The sequence below is a fragment of the Ovis canadensis genome, chromosome 5 (assembly GCF_042477335.2).
Source record: "Ovis canadensis isolate MfBH-ARS-UI-01 breed Bighorn chromosome 5, ARS-UI_OviCan_v2, whole genome shotgun sequence".
Classification (NCBI taxonomy): domain Eukaryota; kingdom Metazoa; phylum Chordata; class Mammalia; order Artiodactyla; family Bovidae; genus Ovis; species Ovis canadensis.
The window spans coordinates 19289142-19308504 of NC_091249.1; the positions used below are offsets into that span (position 1 = coordinate 19289142).

General features: G+C 59.4%; 1 protein-coding gene across 1 annotated transcript in view; it reads left to right on the plus strand.

The window, feature by feature from the left end:
* The window catches only part of ELL (elongation factor for RNA polymerase II), a 77201-nt gene that overhangs the window by 38985 nt on the left and 18853 nt on the right, over positions 1 to 19363 (plus strand). The window contains exons 2-5 of the mRNA XM_069590334.1: positions 9355 to 9402; positions 15914 to 16035; positions 16416 to 16579; positions 18419 to 18693. Coding sequence (XP_069446435.1) covers positions 9355 to 9402; positions 15914 to 16035; positions 16416 to 16579; positions 18419 to 18693 — 609 coding nt within the window. The remainder of the gene's footprint in view (positions 1 to 9354; positions 9403 to 15913; positions 16036 to 16415; positions 16580 to 18418; positions 18694 to 19363) is intronic.

Sequence of the window (19363 nt, forward strand, 5' to 3'; positions counted from 1 at the left end):
TGTGACCTGTCTTCTCTCAGCTTTGCCCGGTGCCCTCGCCTCCCCATTTTTGGTTTCTTTGGTTTTGATAGAACATCTTTAGAATAAGCCCGGGTGTCTTTTCATCTCGCCCGTGGCTTTTCTCAGTCACTGTGATATCAAGAGATACGGACGTGTGTGTTTCAGACATCGCCTCTGTGCAGCTCCCTGAGAGCACCCTTTCTGGGACTGGTTCAGGTAGTGTCCACACAGAGCCACTCGGGACAGCCACGTCAGTCTGGTGGCTTACAGCACTCTGCTCTTCTTTCCCTGGAGGCACTCTTCTGTCGAAGAAGCTAGCTCATTGGTCCCGTGGAATTTCCCACGTTCTGCTCTGCCAATCGCTGTCCTCGTTGCTTTCCGCCCGGCTGGCTCAGGGCTTCTCGGCCTTGGCTCCACCAGCGTCTGGGGCTGGGTGACTGGGTGGTGGGGCCGCACTGCAGTCTGCTGGGCAGGGTCTTCTGTCAGATGCCAGGAGCAGCGCCCCACAACCAAGTGCTGACATGCAAATGTGTCTCTGGACATGGCAGAGTCACCCAGTGAGACCCACAAGTGTAACTGGATGCCTTACGCACTGCGCTTCCTGCAAACTGGTCGCTAGACCTGGAGGTGGGTTTCGTAAGCCACTTCCTGTTGCTTCACCCTCGAAGCCTTCTTCATGGGGAGAGGAGGGGATTTCGGCCATCAAGTTCCTCCTCACCCTCTCCTTGCCCCATCTTAGGCAAGAGGAGTCTAAAGCCAGTGCTCACACCTCCCTGCCCCCCCACCCTGGGCCCATCTGTTTCTCTGCCTGGCACTGTCCTCTGCCCGCCCCGTATTTTTTTACATCCATCAACATCTTTATGACATGGGTTTTTTCATCCAAGTCGTACGGAGTATCTTGGGTGCCATGTGACCTCGGGTTGTGGACACCCCCTGCCCTGCTTTGTGGAGGCCTTCCCACTGCTGAGCCCTGCCAAGCCTCCCAACTTAGCCCTAGCCCTGGCTCCTAGCCGCACCTTGGCACGTGGAGTGCCACTGGCCCCGAGAAGCCAGTGGTTTTATCCCCCCTGCACTGCTAATGGGAATGGTGTCCTGCCACTCGGGGTGCTGACAGGGCCCGTGTGGGGGCCAGTGCTTGCTGCTCAGGTGATGCCACGATGGACAGCTTGGCCCCGGAGGAGTGTGTGGCCTGTGAGCCTGCGGTGAGCGGTGTGAGCCCTCAGAGGGTCTGAGGAGACTCCGCGTGTCGTGTGTAATGCTGCCAGCCTGAGGCATAGCCCGTGCAAGTGCCGAGAGTGAGAGGAGTGGAAATGGGCTGTGTTGAGCCTGGGCGGGGGTGTCGCGGGAATTACGTTACCTGCCCGCTTGCTGGTCTGGGGCTGACCCGAAAGCTGCCCACAGGGAGACAGGGAAATGAGCAGTCTTGGTCCACAGACCTGCAGGGGAGGTGACAGGGTGGTGGGGCACCCGAACAGGCAGCGTGTCCCTGACTCTGCGCTGTCAGCCCCTGATGCAGAAGGAAAGGGCCATGTTTGCCTGGTGAGCCCATGCGCCCTGGGGGCCAGGCTGGGCAGGTCCGGAGGGTGCCCCCGCTGCTGGTGTAAGGACACCACCGAGGTGGGCTCTGCCTGCTTCCTCCGAAGAGCCTGGTGGTGCATTTCCCTTCGGGGGCACGAGCCCAGGGGAGCGCTGCCCCTGGCACCGCGGCCATGCTCTACACCGTGCCTTCTCATCCACAGCCGCGGTCTCAGCCCCCCCCGCTGCCTGCATCCAGCTCAGTGTCTCAGCTGAGCCTCCTCGTGCCGTGTGCGCTCTGCCTTCAGCCTGAAGGCTTGGGCAGTACCCCTTGAGCGCAGGAACAGGAAACTGATCCAGTCAGGCCCGAAGTGTCGCATTCAGCGTGTCCAGCAGGCAAATATTCAAGGCTGAGGTGCAAGGACATCAGGGTCAGCTCTGGCACCTGGAGACCACACCCTCCGGTTAACTTCCGGCCAAGGGTCAGAGGTGTCAGGGCCTGGGACCGTCTGCTGCCATCCCCTCCGCCCCCATCCTTGCACCCGGTTGCCACCTGTTCAGTGCTCACGTGCCAATCCCGCACGTCGTTACCGTTATTTACACCTTAACCTGTCGTGCCTTTTACAGAAGCGTCCTGAGAAAGACATCTTTCATGTTCATACATGCTCACCGTAGCCCAGCCTTCGTCATCCTCTGTGCAGATCTGCCTGCCCATCTGGGGTCACCATCCGTTCTTCCTCGAGAGCTTCCAGAACCTTCCTCATGGTGCAGAGGTGCTGCAGGCAGAGCCTGTCCGCCTTTGAGCCAGCCTTGCTGTTGCCTTATCTTTGCACTGTCTGGGGTGTCGGGCTGGTGCTCTTCTTTCCTCCATGCTTTGCAGATGTCTGCTGTGGTCTCAGAGCGTCTTCTCTTGGCTTCTCCGAAGGTGGTGCCTCAGTCAGCTGCTGCACTAATTTGCAAGGTGTGTTGCCATGGGGCGCTTTCTTTTCCTGCTGGAGTTTTTTAAATCTGTGGGTTTATAGTCTTTGTCACATTTGGAGGTTTGAGGCCATTATTTCTTTGGATACCATGGCCTTGGGAGTCCAGTTATATGTATAATGGATTTCTTAGTACTGTCCAGCAGTTGACCAAGGCTTTGTTCCTTTTCCTAATAGATTTTTTCCTGTGTGATTCATTTTGGATAGATTTCTGTTGCCTTGTCATCAGATTCACTGACCTCTTCTTCCACAGTGTCTAATATTAATCCCACTCAGTACCTCAAGACACTGTGTTTCTCAGCTCAGGGAGTTCTGTGTGGCTCTGGAGCTCTGATGCTTCCTGTTCTTCTTTGCATCAGTTCAAGTTTCCCTTCAAGCTCTCTAGCATTGTAAGTTTAAGATAGTTGCCCTAAGTGAAACCCTTGTCTGATAATGCCGTCTCCTCTGTCCTTCTGGGTGTGTTTGCGTTGCCTGATGCTTCGCACATTTTTCTACAGCTTCCATCTGAAGGCTTTTGGTCTGGGGTACTGAGTGTTGCAGAGTCCATGTGCTGGATTTGGTTGTCTTTTCTTAGAGCCTGACAGTCCTTCTGGCTGCTGACAGGCAGTTTGGTTAGCGGTGGATCAGCTGATCTTGGGGAAGCTTGCTTTTGAAATTCCTTAGTAAGAGGAGTGAGAGAAGCCCTTAAATGAGGGCTCGTTTAGCTCCGCTGCTGATCGGGGTGCAGGGAGGCCTCCTCTGGGCTGGCTGTGGATGGCATCTCCTGCCCCCCAGGCTTGGGCCCCCACTGCAGGGGGAGTCCTGAGGCCTTCCTCTGCAGCAGCTCAGGCCCCGTGCTGGTGCCAGGAGCAGTCTCTCTGCATCATCTCTCCTTCGTGGGCCTCTGCCCGCACTCCTGGTTCCGTCAGACTCCCCAGCCCATGGTCCAGAGGCTTCTCTAGGCAGTGAGCCCAGCAGCCTCAAGAGGCTCCCTTGGCCCTTTCACTTCTTGCAGGCGGGTCTGGCCGGTGCTGCCCGTGTTCACTTTGAGAGCCCGCTTGTGTGTTCTGTCCAGCACCCTAGCTGTCACCAGTGGACGGCTTGTCTGGCCCTGGCATGGGTGCCTGCCTGGGAGGAGGCTGAGAAGATTCAGCAGGACTGCTCTCTGTCCGTTTGCTCTTCCATCCATCCAGTGAGTATCTCCTGGGCGTGGGTGTCCCATCATGGCCTCCCTGGGGTGGAAAGGCCTGCCCCTCGGAGTGGAGGGCGTGCATCACTGACCTAAACACAGAAATCTCCAGATAAAAGGTTGGAGATGACTGCAGCTGTGTCTTCCTGGGGTCAGCTTCCAAGCCCTCCTCTGAGAAAAGGAGGCTGCGAGTGTGTGTACCATCCCTGCAGAGAACCTTGGAGGTGACAGGTGGAGTTGGCTCCTGGCCCTGTGTGGGTTTGGGCACGTCCTTTGACCTTTTCTGATCCTTGAGGTGTGTAGAGTTTAGCGATAACAAGCCTAAAATGCAGCTCTCAGCCTGGGACCCGCAGGCCATGCCCCTGGAGCCATGTGCCCTGGTCCCAGGGTGCCCCCACTCAGGATGGTTCTAGGGGTCCAAGCCTTTACTGGCTGTGGAGGCTTAAGTCGAGGGAGGTGCAGGCGGGCTGTTTCTCAGGGATCCTAGGCCTTTGGCTTTCAGGGTCCTGCCTGTAGGAATTTGGAAGTTGTTGGCGTGGGGCCTTGAGGCTGCTCTGCCCAGGGTTTTCCAGAGCCTTCAGGAGCGGCCAGCGTCAGACCTGCAGCCGCTCCTGCCCCCACTGGCCCACTGGCCAGCTGCCTGTGATGGTGGATTGTGTGTCCTGAGCATACCCAGTGGGCACCCAGCACCCTCCCATGTGAGAGTCCCCATTGGCAACCACCGCAGCTTGCTGGTTGGCGCAGGAAGAAACCCAGGTGGTCCTGCCCTGCCTGGTGTAACAGCGGAGGGAGGAAATGGGGCCACGTTCCCGGGGCTGGGAGCCCCCTCTGACAGTGTGACCGACCCATATGGCAGAGGGGCCCATGGCACTTGAGGTTCCCCTTAGCCTACCTGGCCCACTTGGAACGTGACTCAGAGGGAAGGGAGAAAGCTGGTAAGTTATCACGCAGCCAGCTTCCTTTCAGTAGGTTCTTGGAGGTAATAGGGCTGGATGCACTTTGAGTCATTCAGATGAAGTGTATTTGCTTCACAGTAAATATCTGTAAACTTTGGTGTGACAAAATAAAAGCCTGGAACTTCCCTGGTGTTCCATTGGCTAAGACAGTGCTTCCAGTGCAAGGGGCCTGGGTTCAACCCCTGGTCAGGGAACTAGACATGTCACATGCCACAGTGAAGATGGAAGCTCCTGAGTGCTGCAGTGGAGAGCTGGTGCAGCCGGATAAATCGACATTCAGAAAGGAGAGGAGAAAGCTTACTGTGGTCTAGAACAGACCCCATCTTCACAGCAAAACAGTAGGTGCCAAAGGCCACTTTGGTCGATGCTGAAGACACACAAGTAATTTTAGTACATTTTAGAACTCTTCAGGACATTTTCTTTTCTTGTAACAGTTTTAATTTTGTTCTGCTTCATTAAAATGTCATTGGGCCCCCAAGCCTGAGAGTCTGTGACAGGTGGGATGGTCACGTGCCGGTGCGAAGGGCACTCCAAAAGCAGAGGCTCCTGCAACCCTTGGAGAGGCGGCCCGGCCGGTGCCAGCGCTGCCTCCTGGAAACCTGGCTGGGGGAGCGCAGTGGTGAGCTGGCAGCTCACTGACAGGCACCCCGGGTGGAACGGTCCACACAGGAGGGGAAGGCTGTCGCCCCCAGGACCGAGGATGAGGGCCACAGCCAGCGGCGCTAACCCAGATGCTGAGGCTGGGCCCTCTGGTGCCAGCAGGTGTGTTCTGACTGCTGTTGAGCAGCAAGGGCTGAGTGCCATTAGAATGCACCTCGGGAGGGGAAATGCCCTGGTGGACCAATGGTTTCAACTCCATGCTTCCACTGCTGAGGGCCCAGCCGCAGCCCCTGGTTGGAGAACTGAGATCCCACAAGCCTCTGGCTGCAGCCGATCAGCCAATCAACGAACAGACAGACAAGCACATACCTCAGGGGAATTCCCTGGTGGTCGAGTCGTTGTGAAGTGAAAATGTCATGCTTTGGAGCTAGGATCCCATAAGCCATGGGGCACGGCCGAAAATAAGAATGCGCCTCGGTCAGTGACCAAGTGGCGCTGACTCCTCTCGTTCTGAGATCCTCCGCACGGGGCTCCTGTCCTCTGCCTGCCACGGGGCTGGTGTAATTTAGGTTTCTGCGTGGGGTCCCTTTTGCTAGTGGCTGTAGGCAGGTGACTTGAGTGTGGCGGTCACTCGTGTGTGTGTGTGTGTGTGTATGCACGATGGGATGAGTGAATTGCTCTGTTGTTGACAGGACTGACCTGGCCTGGTCCTCGAGCCTAGTTCTGCGATGAAAGTCAGGAGACCCAGGGACGCACACTGGAGACCAGCCGTCTTGGCATCGCGGTCCTTTTAGCTTGAGCTTTTAGCCTTGGCCAGCTTCCCTACAGTATAACTCGCAGTGCCCTGGGTGAGTGAATGACGAGGCGTGCGGCAGTGAGCCCTGGGCTGGGTTCTGGCTGGAGGGGTCTGGGCTGAGGGTGTGAGGGACCAGGTTCTGCGAGCCCTTCGCTTCTGTGGCGCCCCGTGTCTGCTGCAAATCTGCACCTGCTGCTCCCCAGCCAGAGCGGCCTGCCCCTTGGCTTTCGGGGCCAGGTGACGGCGGTAGAGACTCCGTAAGGGTGGGGGGCAGCTCTGCCCTGGTGCTGTCGGCTGCCCTCTCACGTCCTGTCCTGCCGTCTCCCTTCCGTTCACTTTACATCACTGTCGACTGACACTGGTTAAGAGACCAGGGGCTCCCCACGCCTATTCAGTAATTCTCTGTATGTTCAGGTTATGTTCCTCAAAGCCCACAGGAGGCTGCGGAGTGCCCTAGGGGCCATTTACAACCCATAGAACTTACGCCCATTTTAGGTGTAGAGTCAGTGTTAACACTCCGCCTGAGACGTTCCCGCCAGCCCCACTTGCAGGCACTCACAGTTGTGCCTTGTTAGTTTGGCCTTTTCTGGAAATTTACATAGGTGGGGTCATCCATTGTATCGCGTTCTATATTGGGCTTCTCTCATTTAGCTGGTGGCTTTAAGGTTCGTCCGTGTCCTGTCCATTGGGGAGTCATTTGTTTTGATTTCTAGGTAGTATTTTGTTTCTCTGCCAACTGATGGACATTTGGGTTATTGGCTATTTTTTGAATGTTGTTTAGTCACTAAGTCCTGTCTGACTCTTTGCCACCTCATGGACTGTAGCCCGTCAGGCTTTTCTGTCCATGGGGTTTCTCAGGCAAGAATGCTGGAGTGGGTCGCCATTTCCTCCTCCAGGGGGTCTTCCCGGCCCAGGGGTGGAACCTGTGTCTCCTGCCCTGGCAGGTGGACTCTCCACTGCTGAGCCACCGGGGAAGTAGAGTGTCTCTGCTCCGCACGCTTACGTCTGTTTTCGTGTGCTCCTGCGTTTTCATTTCTCTCGGGTATATCCCTCGGAATTGGAATTGGTGGGTCACGTGATGACTGTGTTAACCCTTTTAAGAAGCCGCCCCGGGACTCCCCTGGTGGCTCAGTGGTTAAGAGTCTGCCTTTCTGTGCAGGGGATGTGGGTTCAGTCCCTGGTCAGGGGACTGGGATTCCACATGCTGTGGAACAGCTGCGCCCGTGTGTCGCAGATCCTGAGCCCGTGCACCGCAGCTAGAGTCTGTGCCCTGCAGCAGAGGCCCTGTGTGCCGCAGCTAGGGCCTGGCACAGCCGAGGTGATGGGTGCTGGAATACCTGCCGGGCTTCTCTGCAGGACCCTGTATGCTCCCACCAGTGAGGGGTGAGGGTTCGGGCTGTCATCTTTCCTCTTTTGGCTATCCCAGTAGGCACCTGCGCAGTCTGCACCTCACTGATGAGACGCAGCTGCTCCCGCGCTTACTGGCCACCTGCAGATCTTCTTCTGGGCCTCTGTCTTTAACCTAGTTCCCAGCAAAGGCTGCTTAAATGTTGCAGCTCCAAGGGCCCAGCTAGACAGGACCCCCCTGGTGCCGCCCCTCTCTCTAATCCTGTGGACTGCATTCCAGGCAGCAGTCTGACCATGGTTTAGGGGGCAGGTCATCTGGTCTTGAGCTTGCTGTGAAGGGAGCCTGGCCCCTGTCTCAGCAACGCAGTAGCCCTTTGCACCTGCAGGGGCTGGAGGACATGCTGTATCTGCCCACCTGGCAGTGAGGCGTGATGTGTGTGGGGTGGGGGCTTCCCCAGGGGCCCAGTGGTCACGACTCCATCTTCCAGTGCACAGTACGTGGGCTCGATCCTCACTGTAGGGGGCACGGGTCAGGGGCTAAGGTCCAAAAAATAAAATAAATCCTTACATTCTTTCTCACATTAAAAAAAAATTTTTTTTAATGTTTCAGTCTTTCTCAAATTAAAAACAGTGTGGCTGACTTCTGGGGTGTCTGATTCCGGGGAGGTGAGTGCTGGAGCTGAGTGTGGCCGCTCAGGTCTGCTCCAGGTGCGTGAGTGAAGCCCTTGGAGACTCTTGGCCGAAGGGGAGGCCCCTGTAAGCCGAGCAGGGTGAGCGTGCGGCCCCCATGGTCCAGGCTGGCTGAGCGCGGCCCCCTCACCTGTGGACAGCTGCTCAGTGGTCTGACAGGTCATAGGTACTGAGAGGCCAGCCCGCCCGCTGCTTGGCTCTCCCCCGTGTGTGCAGCTGCTCTGCCCACCCAGGGCCCACGGCGGGCCTGACATTCTGGGTGCAGAGCAGACAGGCAGTCACTGCAGACTGGACCTGGGGTCCAGGTGGGGGGCCTCCCTTACGCCTGGGGGTGCTGGGGCGGAGGCCTGAGAGGTGGGCTCTGTTGGAGATGGGCGAGCCCAAGATCTAGGCTGCCACGTGGAGGAAAGCTGAGGAGAACCACAGACCCAGAGGCTGATTTGGGCCCTGTGGGTTTGAGGATGGAGGGGAGGGGGTCGTCGTGACGAATCAGCACCACCCTGTGGGGTGAGGTATGCTACCCAGAAAGTGTCAAGGGCCCGGGGTAAATGAGAAAGAGAAGTGTGACCCTCCATCTGGATCCGTGTTCTTTCTAAAATTCCACCAGAAGGCTGATCTCTGAATAGCTGAAGCTTAAATTAGTAGTTTTTTGGTGTAATTTTTTCCTGTGACATTTGGGAATTCCGCCGCCCCAAGCACAGGGACAAGCTGCCCTGAAGCTCTGACGTGGGAGCTGGGCCGGCGTTGGGCTGGGTCCTGTCAGGGCCTTGGGGCGGAGGGCATCGCCCCATCAGCCTGCCTCCTGGCGGGCCCTGCTCGCCCCTGCAGTTCCGCTCCGCGTGGAGCGCCTCTGAGGCGGCACGGCCTGGGCTGGTGCCGGTTTGCGGGAGGATGGGGAAGCGCTGCGCGTTGCCTCTCGTGTACCTTCAACCCTGGCCGCTGGGCCATCTGAGGAGCTCTTACCGATGCGTCAGAACCCTGCTCTGGTGGCTTTTCCTGTCATTTTCAACACGCGTAGTCTATTCCTCTCACCCCTCCTGAAAACACTGTCTTTATCCTGCTCCTTGTATGACTGGGAAATGAGTCTTTGGATTTCCAGGTATCTTTTTTCTTTTCCTCATACTTTAAACTTTTTATTTAGCTGATGAATAATGTTGTGGTGATTTCAGGTGAACAGTGAAGGGACTCAGCCATATATAAACGTGTTCCAGATGGTAATTTCAGGTGAACAGTGAAGGGACTCAGCCATATATAAACGTGTTCCAGATATCGTCATTGACATGTTCCCATTTTGCTCTTTTGCAGGATTCTGTTTCACTGAGACCTTCGATTCGATTTCAGGGAAGTCAAGGGGTAAGTCTTTTTTCGGTCTTAATCTTACTGATTTAGAATTGTGGCTTGCTGGGCACAGCAGCCCGTTGGGAGCAGTGTTTTGGCCCCATCCCCCTCTGTGCCAGACAGGGCCCTCTGCCGAGCCACGGTCTGCCTCTGGTCGTCTCCAGGCTGGGGCCACATCAGCAGGCCCTCTGTGGGCTGAAGGCAGCTCTTCTGTCCAGCAGTTCCCGAGTTTCCCACTTCCTGTCGTTGCCAAACTCATGTTCTGACTTGATCTTTGTGCTGATTGGAAAGTATGCCCCCCGAGCCCAAGTGAACCTGGAAATGTGCCCGCCCCCAAGGGCAGGGCGCTGCTCTCTGTCGGTGGACCTAGGACCACAGGTATTTAGCTTTTTAGTACCGGGAGGTATAGAAACTCAATACTCCAGGTTTTTCATGAAAGATACTTGATCATAAATGACCATCTTACAGAAAAATTGAGGAATGGGAGAAAGGGCGCGTTGTCCATAATCCTTGCAACCCAGGTCCTAGGACCCGCATATCAGTCCACCCACTAAAGATGATTTGGAACACTTTGGTTTTTTTCCTAATCTTTATTGCAAGTCTTTTTTTTTCCCTTTAAATCTGAAGAGTTGCCACACACATCTAAGTCAGTTTCCACCTGATAGCCTGCTGGCTTCTTCCAGAAGCAGGGAGACCTGTAGGTCTCACCCCAGGCAGGGTGCTCCAGAGAGATGGAGCCCTGAGATACATGTCTGCAAGTGCAGACGGCGATACCAAGAGCTCTATTGCAAGACGTTGACTCACAGGCTTGTGGGGCTGATGAGTCTGAATTCCATGGGGCAAGCAGGAAGCTGGCCCCGAGGTTCATGGGCAAGCTTCTTCCTGATCAGGGAAGCCTCAGTTTCCCTAAGGCCTTCCACTGATTGTATGAGGCCTGCCCAGACCTGGTCGTGCAGTCACTAGAGGCTGTGGCCTGGCCAGGGGAACACTGTCACACCAAGACCAGTCAGGGTCAGTGAGATGCCCTTAAAGGCCCCAGGGCACACGCCCTGCCCTGTCCCTTCTCTGGGGCTTCCATACCTTCTTTGGCCCTGGCCACCTGCTTCTCCTTTATCCCCTGAGATGTTTCCCCAAGGGGCAGGGCCCGCTGGGCTTGCTGCCAGACTGGCCTAATGGCGCCCTCTTGTGGCCTGTGGTCACAGTGTGCCCTCAGCAGCTGTGGGAAGATGAGGAAGCCAGGGCACAGATTGCTGTTCTTTTATCCATGAGCAATGCTTCCTAGTCAGCAAGACACCACTGGGATGCTCACAGAAGCACTGGGAGGGTCTCCTGGGCTTTACACTGTGTCGCCGAAATCCCTGTGCCAAACTTAAGAGCCACATCCATTCAAGAAAGGGTCCCTGCCTCCGAACTGAGAATTATGCTTTGCCCACATTTTTTTCCTCTGGGTATTCTCATGTGTCGTGGACTTCCTAGAAGGTTCTGAGGGTGTGGAGGCCGTGTGCTGCAGCCAGCAGCAAGCCAGGCCGTGAGTCTCCACTAAGAGGCTCTTCCCTGGGTGGGACCGTGTGAGGACTGGAGGAGGCCTGTTCTTTCCCAGTTCACTGTGAAGGACCAGGCGCTTGGTCTGCCCCTGGTGACCTCTGGGCCTTGTCCTTCTCCTGGGTTTTGATAGACCGTGACCGTTCCTTCCGGCCAGGTGTGCGAGGCCTGGCCTGGGGCAGGTGCACATCGGATGCCGTCGCGGTCACTTGGAGCAGCGGGGGAGGAGGCCAGGCCCTCGCTCTCTGCTCCCTGTTCTCCTGGTCGTGCCCTCCAGCCTCGAGGCTGGAAGCAGCAGGAGGTGGGCGGGCCGGGTTGGCCCAGCTCGGTCAGCACCCCTGGTGCCTGTGCTGACTGCATGTTCTGGACCCTGGGTAGGCTGGCAGGGCCTGCTTCCCGGAGGCCCATGACGCTGGCGGACTGAAGACTGAGACCTTCTTTGCTCCTTCCCTCAGGGACCTCGGCCAGGTCTCCCTCTGGTTGTTGGCCTCCCCGCCCAGGAGAGGGGCCTCGCACCTAAGGGCTGGACGCAGGTTAACATGGCCTCAGGAGGGGCTTCCTGGCGGCCAGGTGGCTGAGACTCAGCGCTCCCAATGCAGGGGGCCTGGTTTCCATCCCTGGTTGGGGAACTAAATCCCACATGCCTCAACTAAGAGTTTGCATGTCACAAGTGAAGACCCTGCCTGCCGCAGCAGAGATCCCAGGTGCCACAGCTGGGCCTGTGAGGCCCTGCACAGCCAACAAAGTAAACCATGGCCCAAGGAGGAGCAGAGCCCCTCTGCGGTCCAGAACACGCTCGCTTGGGTCCTGGCGCTAGTCCCCCGCGGTGTGAATGTAGCCCAGCTGGCGTAGGGCCTCGTGTCCCCTAGCTCCCAGGGTGGGAGTCAGGGCCGGCCTGGCTTCTGCCCCACCCGTGCCGGGAGTGCTGCGAGGCCTGGCCGTGGTGGTGTGTGGCCAGGCCCTGGTGCTCGCCGCTTCCTGGGGGTGACCGCGTGGCACCCTGTGGCATGCCCAGCATCGGCGTGCTGCGGAGCAAAGCACTCACCTTTGTTTCGTGGGCCGTGTCCGTGCATGTGTGTGCGTTCTCTGCTCTCTCTCAGACGCTGGGGAGGCTGCCCTGGGCCCCTCTGCCATCAGGGGTCACTTGAGCTCTCACTCCCTGACAGCTGGTGAAGCAACAGCTTCTCGAGGGGAAGAGCAAACCCCCTCGTGGGCCAGGCCCCCTCCAGAACTCCTCAGCTGATGAGGACAGAGAGGGAGGGGTCGGGGTCTAGGGCCATGTGAGGCCTTCCTGTGTGCTGCAGCGGGGCCCAAAGGTGGTTTCTGGAATGAGCGTTGATGGCCCTGGTCAGACGCTGTGACCAGCGCCTGTCTGCAGTCCCGGCGCTGGCTCTGCAGGAGTCCGTAGGGCCGGCCTGCGCTTGAGCCCAGGGCTGCCCCTTTGCTGTGAGGCGGGAATGACCTGGAAGCCTGGGAAGTGGTGGGCAGGGGCCGAGTGTGCTCCCCCTCCCTGTCCACAGTGCGGGGGCAGCTCTCAGAAAGGAAGGAGGTGCTCAGAAAGCACCTGGGTTTGGGGCTGAGGACGTGGGCCGTCCAGTGGGCAGAAGAGGCTGCTTTGCTCTTGGAAGGCCTCCTCAGCCATCCAAGGTGTTGCTCACTTGGCGTCTGACGCCGTGGGACCCCCTGGGCTGTAGCCCGGCAGCTTTTCTATCAGTGGGATTTCCTGGGCGAGAATCCTGGAGTAGGTTGCCATTTCCTCCTCCAGAGGATCTTCCTGACCGTGCAGCCGTGCAGTAGTAACACTTGATCCAAAATATATTTTATGCTGAAGGTTCCCTGAAAATAAAGATAATGAAACGCGTGTCCCCTGAAAACCCTCTGGTCAGAGTTGGCGAGGCAGTGCTTGGCTCCTGTGTGCCCCGTTCGGTCTTGCTCTCTCCTGAAGAGAGGATTCCAGGTGCGCCCCCACTGTTTCTTCCGGCCCACAGCCTGCTCGGGGCTCTATTCGTCTCTCTGAAGCCCCCACTTGCACTGCAGACACATTAGGCCCCGTGTACGTGGGGTTAGGGCTGCCAGCCTGACTTGGGACGAATTTCAAAGGGGCTTGACCTGCCCACGGTGGAGCCAGCGCCCTCCTGAGCCTCAGGGCTGGACGTCGGCCACTCGGTCCTCCGGGCGGGACACGGCTGCCCGTGCGTCTTCGCACTCAGGCACGCCCATGAATCTGCGGCACCTCCCTCGGCCTCCTCATACCAGAAGTCGGGGCTGGCATCAGATGCACAAAACCTGCCCTGCCCAGGCCCGCTGCGGCCCCCCGGGGGCCCCTGGGGGAGCCAAGGCTCAGTCCAGAAGACGGCGGAGCAGAGGCCAAATTTCAGAGCGCGGGGCACGCTCTCTGCCGTCACAGAGAAAGCCAGGTGTCCTGGGCCTTCGTGCCCAGTGGGCTGGTTTCCCTCACTGGTTCCCAGGGACTGGTAGCCATTAACCAGCGTCATAACAGCCCGTTAACCAGAGGATTCCGTGTGCTCTGGTGCCAGAGCTGGGGAGGGGCTGGGGCTTCAGGGCTGCTGTGGCAGGCTCCACGCAGGCCTTCCCCTCCCTGTCTTGTGGCCCCAGTGGCTGCACAGACCCTCCTCTGGGCGCTGGGCTATGCTCCCCCGACCCAAGGATTTTGAAAGGGCAGATACCCATGTGGATAAGTCCTCACTGGGCTGAAGAATCACAGGGAGTGGTCCCCCACGCCCACGCCCAGAGAGGAGCATGTGGTGTCGGGACCTAGACTGTACCCCTCTCCTTTGCTCTCCCCGACGGGGGCTGTGGCAGGCAGGCAGGCAGCCACTGCCCTCTGAGCAGGTGGAGATGGGAAAGCGTCGCCGGGGGAGGCTGGGTCTCTGCCAGAGCCAGCACGTGGTGAGGGAGAGGCTCAGGGTCGGGCGTGGGGAGGAGCCGCGTATCAGGGCTCAGGCTCCATCAGGGGCACTTTTGCTTTTGCTGATGTCATGGGGCACACTCTTCCCGCTGTGTTCTGGGTAGCTACGTCAGTGTGTACCTGCCTGTGGTGCCCATGGGGGGCCTCTCCCGTGGTGACCCTCAGGAGCATCTGGGCACTGGGTGTCCAGTTACTTCCATAATGGAGAGCGGAAGTCCCGTCTGCCCGGGAGTGTGTACTGACGGTGCAGGGTGGCTGCCAGTGCTGGACAGTGCAATGCTGCCCGTGGACTCCAGTGCGTGCGTGTGTGTGTGTGTGTGTGTGTGTGTGCGCGCGCACGCATAGGTGTTTTCCTGCCCAAGGTGAGTCATAGCAGGCAGTCCAGGTTTATAGTATAAACACGCTTGCCAAGCGTCAGCTGCTTCGTCCCCTTTGTGACCCTTACAGCAACGTGTGTGTGTGTGGAGATCAGGGTCTGTGTAGCTGGCCAGGGCTGACGTGGTGCCCTGCTGGTCTCCCTGCCACTGGCTGCGCGTCCTGACCTGGCCCTCTGCCACCTGCCGTGTGCACAGGGGGATGCTGGAGGACCGGGAGAGCACGCTGGGCAGCACCAGCTGCGGGGCGGGGAGCTGGGGGACGGCGTGATCGTCAGCCCAAGGTCGTCTGCAGTCCCTGGACAGCCGCCGCAGACTGCCCCTCTCCCCCAGGCCAGGCTCTTCTGTCCCGAGCGGCTGGGCCTGGGGGCCGCTCTCTGATGCCTCGGCTCTCCCTGCAGGAGGAGGGAGTCTCTCCTTGCAGCAGAGACTGGCTGTGCGTGGAGGGGCTTCCACGGCATCTGGAGCCAATCCTGGGCTGCGTGCCCTCCCAGCTTCCCTCGAGGGTCTCCACACCCCCCGAGGGCTGGGGCTGGGGAGCTGCTGCTCTTGCTGTGGCCGGAGCTTCGTGTCCTTGATCACACAGACTCGACTCAGGCCGAGTTGGCTGTGTTCGTGTATAACAGCCGGGCACCGGGCAGGAGGCGTTCAGCCCAGGGTCGCGTGGTATCCAGCGCCGATGGGGCGTGCTGTGTCCTCACGTCGCCTCAGAGGAGGCGGTCTCGGCTCGGCCTGTGGAGGTGGCACAACAGCCCAGGGACAGCTTTCTGCCCCCTTAGCCCTGGTGCTGCCCCTTGTCGACCGTTCGTGACTCCTCCCGGCGTGTCTCCCTAACTGTGACAAACCCCGGTGCTCCAGCCCAGGGCGGACCTTAAGGCTGGTCTCCTCTGGCGACAGGGCTCTGGAGGCCGTGCCCGGCCTGCCCAGGGGCTGGCAGCTGGAGCGTGAGGTTTTCCTGTCTGTGTTTCTCAGCAGCTGCTGGCCGTTGCCCATGTGGGCAGGGGGCCAGAGGGTCGGCCTGGAATAAAGTGACCTCTGGGTTTGCTGCCCTGCGCTGAGCCCTGCACCTCAGCCAGGACTAGTGCCACTGACGGCGAGGCCGTCTGTCTTTCCTCTCCGGCAGCTGTGGCTTTGCCTAGTTAGGCTGCAGCGGTGCCATCTGCCTTCAGGGTTAGGTGAGCCATGTGTACACAGCCCGTGTCGTGGCCGGTGGGGGCAAGTGCTGCCCATCTGTGAGCCCCTTGAGGCCTGTGCCTGTATGCCTGCCTTCTTCCCAGACACCCAGGTGGAGGGTGGCTCTGGCCTGGAGGACGTGGAGAAGGAGAAGGGGGTATGTGTGCCAGGGTATCTCGGCCGAGCGTGCCAGCCCGCTCCTGACGCCCACCCGTCTTGGCCCAGCTCAGCTTTCCGGGTTGTCTCGAGCCCGGTCTGCCCAGGTTGGAGTGGGCCCCTGCCTCCGGCTGTGTGCCGAGGGATCGTGCTCCTTAGCCCGCAGTGCCACTGCTGCAGATACGGGAAACCGCACCCCCGCCCGGGACCCACCAGCAGCCCGGCCGTGGGGACAGGCTGGTCTGTCACTGACGGAGACCAAGGGGGTGCGTTCACATATCGCCAGGGATGGGCCAGGATTGCGTGCTGGCGCAGCCGGTGGGCCCCCCAGTGACACCCCGTCTCTGTGCAGCACATCTCCATCCCCCAGCCCGACTGCCCCGCGGAGGCGCGGACGTTCTCCTTCTACCTCTCCAACATCGGCCGCGACAGCCCCCAGGGCAGCTTCGACTGCATCCAGCAGTACGTCTCCAGGTGAGCCTTGCCCGGCCGCCCCAGCTCTCACGGCGGCCAGGCCCGCCTGCCGTGGCCCCCGCCGTGGCGTCCCCCGCGCCAGCCCGCCCTGCAGATGTTCCCCCCACCTCCAGCCCCAGCTCTGCTTCTCAGGTGAACCGTCCTGGCTCTTACAGTGTGTCTAGGGTGCAGGTATGGGTCCTGGCGTGCCCCCTCCTGCCCAGGAACCTAGGCTCCCTTGCTTCTTCCAGGTCAAGATGCGCCTTGCAGAAACCCTGTTGCCCAAGTCAGTACCAGACCCGTTTCCTAGCCGGGAGGGGCGGGTGGGCGGGGGCGGCCCCGAGGCTGCCTCTCCGGTCACCCCAGCGGTTCACCTCACCTTCTGGCCTGTTGTCTTGCAGCCATGGGGATGTCCACCTGGACTGCCTGGGCAGCATCCAGGACAAGATCACAGTGTGCGCCACTGACGACTCCTACCAGAAGGCGCGGCAGAGCCTGGCGCAGGCTGAGGAGGAGACGCGCAGTCGAGGTGCCATCGTCATCAAGCCCGGAGGCCGTTACCTGGGTAAGGCTTGGGGGGTGGGGCTTCACCCGTGGGGGTCTTGTGCCTGCTGGGCAGATGTCAGGAGAGCTGGCGAGTCTCAGGGCCCGTCAGGAGCAGGAACAGGAGTGGTGGGCTGACAGAGGCCAGGGGAGCCGGGTCCTTCTTGGGTGGTGTCTGCTGCATTCTGAATCCAGGATGGACTAGAGGGCCTGAGAGTTACAGGAATTCTGAATCCCAGGGCCCCTTCCCCAGGCTCTAGCCTCAGGTACGTCTGCCCCTCACCATGCATGAAGCCAGAGCTTCAGCCTGTACTTCAGTGGCCACCCCTGCCCTCACCTGCCCAGGTGTCTCTTTCCCATGGCTGACCTGGCCAGCGCACAGTGCAGATGGCAAGATGCACTCTGCTGCGGGCAGCCTGCTGCTGTGTCGGGGCCAGCGAGGGACCATGGGGTGGAGACCTGGAAGGAAGCGCGTTGATCCCTGTTTCCAGGACCTTCCACCCCCTCAGCATCTGCTTGGAAACAATTTCAGAGAAATTGAGACACTGACCACATTAAAAGTGCGGAGAGAAGTACTGTTTATTTAGAAAGCTCCACAGTGCTGCCTCAGTCTTCCCACCTCTGGATGTAGACGGAATTTCCAGTGAATTCACTGTCAGGCAGAAAAGGCCCGAGAGAGGCATGAAGCAGAGGAGAACTTGATGGCTTTTGGAGTTCTTTTTCTCCTTTAAGAAGAGCACGCAGTCTCCCTTGCCTAGCGGTGGGGCCGGCTCTGGATGAAGCCCTAGGTGGCACTGGTCCTCCTGGCAGCACGTGGCCCTGGTGGGCATGGCAGTGTGCGCCCGGGGAGCCTGGGCTCCAGGCTGCCAGCTGCCCAGGAGGAGGCGGCCAGGATCCCGAACGGCTGCAGCTACCTGCTCGGCCTTACAATGCAGATACAGACATCTGTACCCATTTTAATAAGTTTTGGGTGGGTTTTTAGCCAGAATTTGTCTTACTGTTCCACTTAGGATACAGTGAAGGCTCTTACTGCTCTCTGGCCTCAGAGGCCACAGACATGCAGTCCTGGCTGTGCCAGGCCTCTCCCCGCCCCATGCCATCAGGTTCTCTGGGGACGAAGTCTGGCCCTGCAGGTTCTAAAAGCCCTCCTCCTTGTGTTCATTTGACAAGTCAGAGTTGAGGGATATGTGCAAAAGACAGTTGTCGTGGAGAGCTTTGTGGCCCAAGGGTTTAAGACCTGCACTGACTTGGCTCAGAGGTCCTCCTTCCTGCGGTGGCAGGGGCGTTGTCCAAGGTGCAGTGAGCAACTTTGGATGGGAGCCCCCTCCGCCAAGAGGACCCCTCACACGTCTCTGTTTGCACCAGGAGGGTGGGAGAGAGGCCTGCGGCCCCTGGGGCTCCGAGCACAGGCAGGTCTGCCCAAGTGGCCTGACACTTTTATTTCTCTTTGGTCATAAAAGAGCACAGTGGGGCCCAGGGGGGCAGCAGAGAGCTGGGCACTGCAGGCTCCGGGCTGCTGCTCCTGCCGTCCCGGGACTCCCTTCTGACCATCAGCCCCCTTCCCCGCAGGGTCCAGGGGTTTGGATGAAGTTAGTTAAGGCTCTCAGCCCATTTCTGAGACTGGGGACCCCGCAAGTGCCCTGTGATCTGCTCGTGGTCAGCAGGTGGCGCTCTCACTGGACGAGTGGGGCTGCACGAGGCTTAAGATGCCTTGGGCTTGGTGAGAGCTCAGCACTGTCGGCCGTGGGCCATCCGTGGGTGTACGTGTGCTTGCTCAGGAACATGCCATCCGCTTCAGGCAGGGGGACACAGCGACCACCCTTCAGCCCTTCCCGTCCCTGACACCTGGCTCTTACTGTAGGCAAGAAGGTTCAGTTTCGGAAGCCAGCCCCGGGGGCAGTGGATGCTGTGCCCTCCCGGAAGCGGGCAACCCCGATCAACCCGGCCAGCGCCATCAAGAAGTGCAGCGCTGGCAGCGCCGGCGGGGGCAGCGGGGTGGCTCAGCGGCCCGTCCGGGACCGCGTGCTGCACCTGCTGGCCCTGAGGCCCTACCGGAAGGCCGAGCTGCTGCTGCGGCTGCAGAAGGACGGGCTGGCGCAGGCGGACAAGGACGCGCTGGACGGCCTCCTCCAGCAGGTGCGTGCTGCCCGGGCCGGGGCGTGGGGCACTTACCGTTCAGGGCTCGTCTCCTCACAGCTGTGGGCTCGCAGGCAGTGGGCGTAGCACGGGGGACCCAGGACTTCAGATGCACAAGGCTTTCGGAATTGAGTGAAGCCTGGGGGATCCGCAAGCGCAAGTAAGCAAGAACTCAGGCTTCATATCAGGTGGGTCTCCTTGTGGCTTATCGGCTGTGGCACTAGGCAAGGGGCTTCATGTCTGGACTCTCAGGCTTCTGTCTGTGGCTGGGAAGTGACTACAGCACCTCTCTTTGGGGTCAAGAGGTAATCAGGCAGGAACACGGCGCCAGCAGGCAGAGCCTGCTGTTAAACAGCCAGGACTTTGGAGCGACAGCGCTGGTCCCAGAGCTGCCCTGGAGGAGGCAGCTCACGGACTCCTGAGAGGGTCGGTGGCTCGCTCCCGATTCACCGCCTTAGCTGGGCCACGTGCATGTCGCTTGGCCGTGAAGTGGAAACAGGCCACCTCAGAGCTCTGCTGCTGTGAGGACCCACAGCCAGCAGCAGTCACGCCAGTGTCCTGGGAGGAGCTGTGGCCTGCCCCAGACACTCTGGGCTCTTGGGTGCTGCCTCCTGTGGTCGAAAGTTGACGCCATGACCATCCGGAACTGTATCTGAAGAGTTTCCACGCA